We start from the raw sequence: 11,949 nt of genomic DNA on the forward strand, positions 1-11,949 counted from the left end.
TAAGCATAAGAATTGTGAAATAAAGAAAAGAGAAGTTCTTTTTACAATGTATAAATTGGTGCAAAAAAAGCCAAACATCAGTTTTAAAATAGAGCTTCACCTGTAACACAGACAACAGTAATGAAACGAAAATACTAGCAGCCAGCTGTTTTATAGGAGTAACTGGTATTACTTCCTCTTGCTGAGGTTCTCTGATGCTTCCAATTATAAGAATGTGATTTTAGATATCAGGGAGGTTAGATCAAGTTAAAAATGGCCACTTGATCCAATTTGGGATGGGGGTGCTTCGAGGGGCAAGTAGGGTCTGTTAGCAGGGATCAGGGGGTCAAGAGGGGTCTGTGGTGGGGATGGGGAAGCAAGCGCAGTATGCAGAGGGATATGGTAGTTTGGGGTGGCAAGAAGGGTCTGCAGGGAGTAAATTGGGGGAGTTAGCACAGTTTGCCAGGGGGTGCTTGGGGGATTGGGGGTTAACACAGTCTTGGAGGATTTGGTGGGGTTAGGGGGCTAGTGGGGTCTGTGGGGAGCTTGTGAGGATGGGGAGGCTCTCTTCCCTGGGACCAGGGGCTGTTTTTAGCCCCCCAACCCCTCCAGTGAACCAACCCATCATGTCTGTGGGGAATGCAGCCTCAGGGCTGGGGCAAGTGGCTGGGCTGAGAACTATACAGAAGTTCAATTAGATCAGGTCAAGTGGGACTGATCTAAGTTAGACTACCTCCAAGGTACAGTTAACTTGCCATTTTTAGACAGATCTAAACTTCCTCAATTTCTGTACAGTTCACAGTTAGATCCACCTAACTAGAGATCCAAGCATAAGTAAGGTCCACACATGGATGAACTAAGTTAGATTGGGTGGCCATTTTTAATGTAACCAAACTTCCACCTAACCTCCCCAAACATCTGTATGTACTGTTAGTGTACAGAATAAAATCTGTACTGGCTGTGGATCCAGGTTTTGTAGTGTAGATGTTGCTTTATTGGTTGCAGAATTTGAACAGCATATAGTGAATAAAGCAAAGAACTGCAAAAAAAGAAAGGCCTGCCTCATGCTTAAGACACTTGAATGTTGCTCCAGAGATATGCTTTCTATCCCTGCTCCTGTCATAGAGTCCCAACCTAGACATTTAAGCAACAGTTTCCACAGGTACTCAAAACTGTACATTCTGCACAGCTCTAACTGAAGGCAATGAGAGCTGTGTTTTCAACTTATTAAGTACTATATAATGCTAAGTACTTTTAAGAAACCAGTCCCAGGTATTACAAACTGGATATGTGAAATTGATACCACATTACCTAGATATTTTTAAATTCAACTACTATTTATCTCAATGTCACTTTCCCAATTGTAAAATAGGATAATTTAACCCCCCCCCCCCATGCTTATGAAAATAAAATTTTCTGTAGTGCTCAGGTATTATGATGATAGTCACAGAAAACCCATCAAGGAAGCAGTAATTCTGTGCTTAAAGCATGGCTTGAACAGTGTGCAGCAAACAATACTGTAGCAAAGGTGGTGCCAGAGATGTACTGGTACCAGGCACCCTCGCATGGCAGGGGGAGAGGGTGCCAAATCAAACGCAAGTACTTATATGTAGCATGAGGCACAGATCCTGGCAGAAAAATAGTACAGATTCATGTAATCAAAGATTGTGTCAAAATGCACACGCCCAAGGGAATTTAAACACTCACATATCTAAATTGTGAGCACTTGGCTTTGCAATCCTAATAGTGTTTTTCTGCCATTATATTTCTAGGCAAATAAACATAAGCTACTAAAGAATAACAGCATGGAACATCAGTCTTCATTCTCATTTTTCCCCTTGTGTCTTCTGTTTTCTTGCTTAGCAACAGTATTATTAAATGATTTTCAATTAACTAAAACCATACATTTTTCATTGCCTTGTTTTATTTAAGCAGTTCCATTAAAGAAAGATGCAGAGAAATAGCCCATCAATCGAGTATGAACAATTATCCTTTTTTTAATTGAATTAGATACTGTACCTATTTGAAACTGGGTAGATACTAAAAAGTCCCAAAGGGGCCTGGTTCTGTAACACCGTGATCATAGTTTCTATTTTTGTGCCTAGTCTGGCTCCTCCCGTTGGGTTGAACAGAGTGACAATAAAATGTTCATCCATTTCTGGTTCTGCATCAAGTATGGCAGTAATGTGCAGAGTCTGAGGGTAAAACAAGGAGGACATGAAGGCATTTAAGACATGATACCTACTGACAGAAAAGAACTCCAACAGATGATGCTACTTTGGTGACTTCAGAGGGGCTAAACATGATTTGGCTCACAGTGGGAGTGAAGTAGCAGACACCACACTCAGTGAGAAAAATGTGAAAATCAGAGGGATAGTTATCTAGAGACGTGGTTCTCAACCTGTTCTTTATGGATCCCTACTTTTGAACAACTGTTAGATGACCACACAATTTCCCTTTTCATTGCCTCATAGTTCTGTTTCCCATTCTCTTCATCCTCTCTCTCTCCTACAATTTTTTTGTTTCAGTTTGGTTCAGTTTTTCTGAGATCATGGTAAAGGGCTGGGGTGTTTTTGACATTTTAGGTTATTTGAGAGGCTCCAAATCTCTTGGAAAAGACTTCTTTCATACTGGGTTTCCTTCTTTGTTCTAAAGCTCCCCTTCCGTATATTCTACTCACCAGACACCTAATTGAACTGTCCCTTAGTGATAGCTGTATCGCAGCTTCACTCATGTTGCTGCAATTAAGCTAAGTGCCATAGGAACAGAAAGCATTTTTTTACTGCCAGAAGCAGAAGATCAGAATAGTACATTTGTGGTACCTCTGACAGGCTACCGCTGTACAGATCTATGTTTTTTTTGGTTCCAGGTGAAATCTATTTAGTATGTCATATTTAGGGGTTTAAGGAGACCTCAGCTTTTTATATACGTGCTACACTGGCAGCCAGGGGTGTGCGAATTGGACCGTATTCAATTTGGATTCAGCCCGAATCGGGGACAGTGATTCAATTCGTTGATTTGATGCTGAAGATTCGAATTCAGCCAAATCTCCACCAAATCGAATCAGAGACCAAAGCTTCATACAGCCCTACTGGCCACCTCTACACATTCATTTAATGTGTGGTAGTTACTGCGCATTTTGTTTAGTACTCATTTAATGAAGTACTAACTAAATGCACAGTAACTACAGTTAGTACACAGTGACACCAGCGCACTTTTTTTTGTGATAGTTACTACGCTGTAGACTAATAACACTGTGCAATAGCATATTAACACGGTTCTTGACTGTCACACTACTGTGCAGTGTTATTAGGCTACTGTGCAGTAAGCATCTCATGTAGATGGCAACCACTGACTAACTCAACTCTAGATATGATCCAAAGTGCTTCTGCTCAAGTCCTACATAATGTAGAGCTCAGTTCTTCAAAGATACTACATATATTCTATTAGAACAATTTTAATTATGATTTTCATTGAACTTATTCCATGTTCCCTGCCAGTTAGGCACCTGTGGTCCTTGAAATTAAAACAAAGTGACGGAACTAAGGCTGGTCAAGATTTTTCAATCAAAATGCTTACTTCATCAAAATGGAAATTTCAGTGGGAATCCTTCAGTGGGAATCAGGTTTTCATTGAAAAAATGTTAAAACAATTTTTTTCTCAAAAGGCAAGGGAATATAAGGTTCCTGGATGCCGATATAAGGTTCCTGGAAGTTCAGCAAAAAACAGAACACTTACATAAAGAGCAGCCTTTCAGGTAGGGTCTGGGTCCTGGTCTAGGATGGGCAGGGTGAGGCCAGAAGTTTCAGGACTGGCAGGAGCAGGGGCACTGGTCCATGTCATACGCTGGTCCATGCCAGTGTGTGTGTGTTGGGGAAGAAGGATGAGCAGAGGGGAAAGAGATGCTAGTAGTGGAGGCAGGCCAGCTGTGTCCAGGAGATGCTGGCAAGTTGGGGAACAAGTGCTGATAGGTTAGTTTCTCCTGCCTGCTGCAGGCCTGTGGAGAGGGTCTTTCCAGTGCCAGGGCTAGCAGAGGAAGGGATTTGCTCTGTGCTCTGCTGGAGCAGTGAAGTTTGGTCAAATCATAGACTATTTCTGTGGAGTGTGTGTGGGGGTGGGGAGGGAGGGAGGGAGGGCAGATCTAGGTATGCTAGGATGTTAGAGGGCAGAATGGAGGATCCTATTAGAGAGATAAGTGTACAAGCATGTATTTCTCTGCTAGAAACTCAAATGGTGGCTAATTCTACCTTGTCAGATATGGTAGAAGTTTCTACCTACCATTTTTGGTTGGGTAGAAACTGGTTTGAGTGCTTGTACAGTTAGGGTTTTAACTGGTGGTACTGGGATTCCACTGGTAGAAATGCAACATTTGTACATACCCTAAAAATCCACTAGCTGAAGAGGGATTAGGATTCTACCCTAACTAAATAAAATAAATTTAAAACTAATTGACAAAATTATTCATTTTCTAGGTCAAAGTTTTGAGGTTTGGGAGGTTTGTTTGGGGTTTTTTGTGGGGACGGAGATAAGCACTAGACAGAACTAGATACTATTCTTATCCAAAATGAACATTTTTATAGTTTGAGACATTAAATTGCTGACACAATTTCTTACGCTTACAGTAATATATTTTCTCTAGGTGAGAGCAATGGAAGTATTCTTAGGCTATAGAATGATACATTAGTTCTATTATAAAGGTAAAATGTTACCATAGTCTGAAATCTTTATCTTAGATACTTAGCTGCATGCCAAGTGTATATAGGGAAAGCGGCTCTGAGTGTACATGAAAGTAACTTGGGCATTACCTCATTTTCTATTTATTTGAGTGGTTCAAAGTGACAAGTATTCCAACAGCAACAACAGGACTAAACATCTATCAGAGATAAGTACTGGCATATTCATACTTTTTTACCTTTTCATTTGCAACATGGCATAAAATCATATACCATATTTGAGTCAACTTTCCTACAAGATAGGAAGCAAAACGCACTGAAAATCAAATCTAACATAAAACGTGGCATGTCTGTCTGCATTCCAACTAATTTGCAAAGGGTCTATTTATTCTGTTTTTTAATTACTACCTGCACATTACCTTTAATCTGACTCCTTCTTCCAGCACAATATATCCTTGTGAAGGGGTCAGATCCACTGTCACATCTGATGAATTCATTTCTCTTATGATATACTGAACAGTCACAGTGCCAAATATCCCCCGAGGGGGTTCCCTAATAATATTCAGTACTGCAACACTTTCCATAAAGTCGAGAGCTGTTGGCTCCTTTAGGAAGAAGTGATCACTATTATTAAATGACAAAACTCCATGACCGTCATCATTAGCAAGGATGGTGACTGTGGCTTTTGAAAGACAGAAAATGAAAAATGTATCATGTTAATGTGATTTGTGTATATAAACATACAAAATACAAATGTATACACACATATTCACATGCACCACACAGCCCGATATATAATCTCTTCATGTAATGTCATATAAATGTATGACTGCATATATTTTCGTAGTATCATATATTGTAATTTTGTTGGTGCAGGACTAGGAGAGATAAGGGAATGAGATGGAGAGTGTGACCCTTTTTCATAGAAAATAATTATATTTTCCCTCAGACCTCAGTTCAGTAAGATAATTAAGGTGGCTGCCTGGGGAGAGGGCTTGTAAGTGCTCATGAGTAAACAGGCCTGCCTGGCTTAGGCTTTTTGGAACCGCTTTAGTTTGGGAGACATTCTGTAGGCTTGTGTGAAGGAAGGAGCTGATTGTGTCTGGTTGAGAACACAGCAGAAAAAAAAGGAAGGAGCTAGCAGGAAAAAAAACCAATGTCACAATGCCAAAGCCTCTGCCACTGCCAGCCCTTCTTCTCTCTGTACCTATGCAGGCTCTGTCCAGGCATGGCCCCTGACTGCCAAGACTTCCACCCAGGTCTGGCTGGTTTTGCAGAGCCTACAGTCTGCCTACCCTTGCCAGGCACAGCCAAGTGGGAGAATGCTTCTGGTGTGAGAGAATGCTTCCTGGTGGATTCTTTCAGGAATCAGGGAAGGGAACTTCAAGAGGACATGGATAGGGTCCAAAACATCTGTGAGTGTGAGGCCTTCATTGAGTCGATGCACAAAGAGACCTCCAAAATCAGGGAAGAGGGACAACCAGAAAAAGCCCCAAAAGTCGCACCTTCTCTGGAAGGTGGAAAATGGCAGTTTGTCACCTCTGGAAACGGACAGCATTCCTCTTCCGGACCTGCAGCTATCCAACTGAGAACAGGTATAAAGCTCTCACTTTGGATGAGAAGGAGCCCAGTCCAGTGGCAAAGGAAAACAAGCCATGCACCCCTAAGCGAGAGAGGATCGAGACCACTGCTACCAACCAAAAGCAATGGGTGGTGGTGGCTGGCGACTTTCTCTTACAGGGCACAGAGGTATCCATCTGCAGGCCTGACCTGTAGAGGCATCCATCTGCTGGCCTGACTTGTGAAGCCCATATCGGAGGTGTTATGAAAAAGATTGCCCAGACTTATCTGACCCTCTGACTACTATCCCACTACTCATCCCTGTGGACACTAATGATACTACCAGGGATGACCCTGAGCAGATGAAAAGTAACTACATGGCTCTGGGTGCAAGGGTGAAGCATACAGGGACCCATGTGGTATTCTAATAGATCTTTCTAGTCAGCCAGAGGCAGATGCATCCTAGAGATTAACACATGGCTGCGGAGATGGTGTCACTTTCAGGCCTTAAGCTTCTTTGAGCGTGGGGTGCTGTTCCAGGAATGGGGTCCACCTGATAAAGTCTTCATGTACAGGTTTGCTAATCTAGTGAGGAGGGCTTTAAAATAGGTCTACTGGGGGATAAAGAAAAAGCCCAGAGGAAAGCAAAGAGCCTGGAGACCTGGATGAAAAAACTTCGCAATGTTCTCAGGAAGAGGCCAGGACAGTCAGATAGATACTTGAAATGTTTACATGCTAATGCAAGAAGTATGCGGAACAAACAGAAAGAACCGGACATCCCAGTACAATCACAGAATTGTGATGTAATTGGGATTCTGGAGACATAGTGGGACAGTTTATGTGACTAGAATATGGCTGGCAATATAAAGGGATTCTATAGGTATGTCAAAAATAAGAGGAAAATCAAAGAAACCATAGGTCCCTTATGGAATGAGGAAGGCAATCTAGTCACCGACAATGCAGAAAAGGCTGAAGTATGCAATGCATTTTTTACTTCAGTTTTCACAAACTGAGGAAGCTACCAGATGATGAGTGCAGTTGGCAACAGAAATAGGGAAGGAGATAAACAGCTTAAAGTAATGCCAGAACTGGTTAGGAATTACTCAGAGAAGCTAGATGCTTCCAAGTCAGCAGGGCTGAATGGGATGCACTTGAGGGTAATGAAAGAATTGGCCAAGGTGATTTCAGAGCCATTGTGCATCTCTTTTGAGAAATCACAGAGGTCAGATGGGGCCCCAGATGACTAGAAAATGGAAAAATATAGTGCCCATAATTAAGAAGGGGAAGAAAGAAGGTCCAGAAAACTACAGACTAGTCAATCTGACCTCTATACCCAGAAAAATTATGAAGCAATTAAGGAATCCATTGTGAAGTACCTAGAGAAACACATGATTATGAGGAACAGTCAGCGTGGATTCACAAAGGAGCAAGTCATGCCTAGCCAATCTGGCTTTCTTGTATGATAAAGTGACAGGCTTTGTGGAAGCAGGAAAAGCAGTGAATGTTGTAAACCTGAAATTTAGCAATTTCCACTGTAGAGATTTTAAGTTTGCTATTATGAATTAAGCTTGACATTGTACTTTTATATCTTGTTGTTTGCTAAAAAGATACAGTAAGTGTTTTTTCTTTTTTGCATTCTTCTTTTATGATATATATGGATATATGGATGAATGAGTCTAAAGTGAACAAACAAAGTTACTAAATGGTGAAAAAGGCTGAAAAGGTAAGTCTGTATCAGGTGGACCAGTCACCCAATAAGAACTTAATAACGCCTATGAAGGAGGGAGGACTTAGCAGCAAGAATTTGGGTGACACACTGCAAGCTTCACTGGAGCACAGACACACATCTGTATGTCCCACTCCTTCCTTATCTCATACTCCTAGGTTGGCCAGCTAGTGCAGTACAATGGACTTTGGTAACTATAACATCTGCAGAGTGATTGGGAGCGCGTGTATGTGTATAAGCACTCTTTTGAATATGCTAATCAATAAATGCAGCATTTTGTCTTATCTCCCTCATAAGGTCTCGCTCATCATTTAAGCAAATTAGTAATCTGTGCAAAACCACAACATCCTCATTAACAAGCTAAGGAAATACAGACTAGATGAAAGTACTGTAAGATGAATCATCATACTCAGCAGGTATTCCCTCAATAATTCAATGTCTAGGTGGGAAGAGGTATCACATAGCGTTCCCTAGGGGTCAGTCCTATGTCCAGTACTGTTCAACATTTTCATTAATGATTTGAATATTTACTTAGTAAATATGTAGATGACACCAAGTTGGGTGGAACTGCAGACACTGCAGGGGAGAATTAGGATTCAGAATGACTTGAATGGACTGGAGAAAAAGTCCACAATCAATCAGATGAAATTCAACATGGCCAAGAGCAAAGTCCTGTACTTGGGATGAAATAACCGCATGCACAAATACAAAGACTAGGGAAAGACTTGCAGTAATGCAGAGAAGCACCTGGGGATTATAGCGAACCATGAGCAAAACACAAAACAACTGTGTGCTGTTGTTATAAAAAAACCCAGTAGCATCCTGAGTTGTATTAACAGCAGTGTCACTTGCAAATCAAGAGGAATGATTTTTTTGCTCTGTTCAGCACTGGTGAGGCCTCATCTGGAGTACTGTGTCCAGTTTTGGGCCCCACACTTCAAGAAGGATGTGGGTAATTTGGAAAGAATCCAATACAGAGCAACAAACACTATTAGGAGCCTTGGAGGCAAGTCTTATGTGGAAAGGCTGAAAAAAAAATGGGTTATTTACCCTGGACAAGAAAAGACTGAGGACATGATAACAGTCTCCAAATACTTGAAGGATATGGAGCTATGCTTTTCTCTGCAACTAGGGGACAGGACTAGAAGCAATGGTCTCAAGCTGCAGCAGGGGAAATTTATGTTGGATATTAGATGGAACTTTTTGACTATGGGGGTGGTCAGGCACTGGAACAGGCTGCCTAGAGTTGTGAAATTTCCATGCTGGAGATTCAAGAGCAGACTAGACAGATAATTGATTTGGATGGTTTAGTCAGGGATGCGCCTGCCCTGAGCAGGGACATGGACTAGATGATCTTGTAAAGTCTCGTCCACCCCTGCTTTCCTATGGTCCTATAAGGTTGTACCCTAATCAACTTAAAACATATAAGCATTCCCATTAATTTCATTGGGAATGGGGTATATGTCCAAGTGTCAGGCACATGCTTAAATACTTTGCTGTGACGGGGCTTTATGTTGGACTGGCCATAAGACACTATGAGATGTATTGCTTACAACATGATTCAGTGCATTATCAAAACTGGCAGGCATTATGTATTGCTTCCCCAATTCATACCACATCTGCTGAAGTGATTTAAGGATAATGAGTTCTGTTTTGCATTCAAATAAGATGGCTCCTGTTAGTAAAATTAAACTAGGCAAAGGGAATTCTGCATATTTGGCAAACCTTTATTTTACTGAACTTTAGTGGGAAGGCAAGACTCTGTTACCTTCATGCATGGTAAGTAATACTCATGAGATGACTTCCAGAATGAGAAGAAATCATCAGGCCCAAAATGATTAGATGAAGAAAGGACGCTCTTTGGATATTATTGTCCTATCTATCTTATCTTACAACACTCAAAGAGGAAATATATGAGCATCTTTAGTCAGGGTATGTGTACCATGTCTTAGGGAGTGACACTGACCACACCATGTGCTATATCATTATCTTCCTGCCCGCCCCCACAGATGTAATGTGGTGCTAAATATACTGAATAATGTCTCCATCTTGGGTGTCCCAGGCCTCCCTAAGGGCAGTGTAGCAGGACACTAAGGTGCCTGCTACTCTCAGAGCAGAGGCACAGGTGTGGGTTGCTAGGGCAACCACTGGGGAGTCAGCTGACAGGAAGGGGCAGGGCCTGGCACATATAAACCCCAGGGGTGAGGCCAGGAGGGCAGTTCTCCGCTAGCACCCAAGGGAGAAGGAGCTCTGCCAGAGCAAGCAGAGTAGAGAAGCCTGATGGCACGAGCAGCTCCTGTTTGCCGTTATGTGGTGGAGAATTCCCTGGTAGGGACTGAATGACGGTTAGCCAGACAGCTTAGATTTTATGTTCTAGCCCAGGGGCTTGAGTTTTCTGTTTGTAGTTTTATAAGACCGGTGGTTTGGGTGAGGCTATTAGGGGTTGAAGGAGGCCTCATAGGGGATCCCCAATGATGTAGGGACCCCGGCACCAGAGAGGGCGCAGCATTTTGGGGTGCACTGGCCCCATCCCCAGAGCAAGGAGGGCAGCGAGAAGCCCCAGAGCAAGAATGCAGCAGAGTGCCAGGAAGGCACAGAATGAGAGGGCGGTGGAAAGCCAGGGAAGACAAGGGGAGGGCCAAATTACAAGAAGGTCCAGATCAAACCACATCAGTACCATCTGTGAGGCTTGGGCTGCATTGTAGGGGAGGAAAAGGAGCTGTAGATAGCGCCCCCTGGCACCAGGGCAAATAAAATGGGCAGCCTCCTGCTAATTAACATGCATTAATTAATCAAGATCAAGGTGTGGCAGGAGAGAAGGCAGGCGGTCGGCCCATAACAGGAGGGCGGAGTCACCGATAGAAAGACTCTAGTAGAGGTACTCCTGTCACAGGCAGCTACATCACAGTTCTTCCACGTTTAATGCATACAGTTGATGTGCTATCCATGCTTTGTTACAGCACACTAGTCAGGGGTAGGCAGATTTTTCTAGCTGTTGGAATGACCCAAGTCAGATATGGGTAGGAGGGCATTTGGACCCAGCTGCCACCATTGCCACCACTTCTTTGTGGCATCATGGGAAGAGTGCCTGCAGCCACTACTTGCGTCTCTGGCAGGACAGGGGTGCACCTGCAGCTGAAGCCCCATGTCTGCCCCATATCCAAGGATTCTATGGGCCAGATCTGGCCCACAAGCAATAAACTGAGGTCCACATGTAATGTCCCTGGAAGGACTCAAGGAATATTTTTTTCACTAATAGACTTTCAAAACCCACTTCTTTGTTTAAATAATTACAAACAAATTCAGTTGCAATATACGTTGTCATTGTTAAACAAATATTCTTACTTTGATAATGTTCTTTTAAAGTTTAATTCTTTGAATAAGGAACTGTGAACCAGAAATGAGGGATTGAGAATAAGGAATCAAAGATCTCCCCAGGCAGGCACCATGCAGCCTGCAAATGCACAAAATAATCTGGAGGTTCCTCACAAAGCTCTTTTTCTGCCCAAGTTTTACTTTAAGGCCTATTCATTTCAAATAGAATCTTGGCACTTAGATGGATTTTATTACAGGTTTCTGTATCTTCAAAGGGAAAGAAATCACCCATAGCAGATAAACAGTGGTTTCAGGAATACAACAATTTCTTGGGCAGAATGAAATTAAAACAGGAGTTAAAAACTCAAGGACATAGAGAAGTCTATCTTACCTGTTGTGTTCTTCCCTAGCTCCAGTCCCACAGAGGGATTTGTTAAAATTAACTGGAATCTCTCATCACCTTCAGGAATATCATCATCAAAAATCACAATGTCAATGAATTTATACCTTTCTCCATCAGCAAAATAAAGAGTCTGGTGGGGAAGCATACAAAGACATTACATGTTTTGGAACATCAACCAAATACAGCTTTTTCAAGTCTGCTCTACAGATTTGCACTGTGGAAATAAGGGTCAAACCTGTGAATGTCTCTATATGTAAACTGGCTAAAAACAGGAATGAAGATCATCAGTCCAT

At 42.3% G+C, this 11,949-nt stretch overlaps 1 protein-coding gene across 1 annotated transcript in view; it reads right to left on the reverse strand.

The window, feature by feature from the left end:
* The window catches only part of ADGRV1 (adhesion G protein-coupled receptor V1), a 576,350-nt gene that overhangs the window by 402,210 nt on the left and 162,191 nt on the right, over window positions 1–11,949 (reverse strand). Inside the window, exons 42-44 of the mRNA XM_019518182.1 lie at window positions 11,645–11,786; window positions 5,072–5,334; window positions 1,999–2,174 (exon numbers count right to left, since the gene is read on the reverse strand). Coding sequence (XP_019373727.1) covers window positions 1,999–2,174; window positions 5,072–5,334; window positions 11,645–11,786 — 581 coding nt within the window. The remainder of the gene's footprint in view (window positions 1–1,998; window positions 2,175–5,071; window positions 5,335–11,644; window positions 11,787–11,949) is intronic.

Source organism: Gavialis gangeticus, unplaced genomic scaffold, assembly GCF_001723915.1.
Source record: "Gavialis gangeticus isolate Ggan-Ray unplaced genomic scaffold, GavGan_comp1, whole genome shotgun sequence".
In the NCBI taxonomy this organism is placed as follows: domain Eukaryota; kingdom Metazoa; phylum Chordata; order Crocodylia; family Gavialidae; genus Gavialis; species Gavialis gangeticus.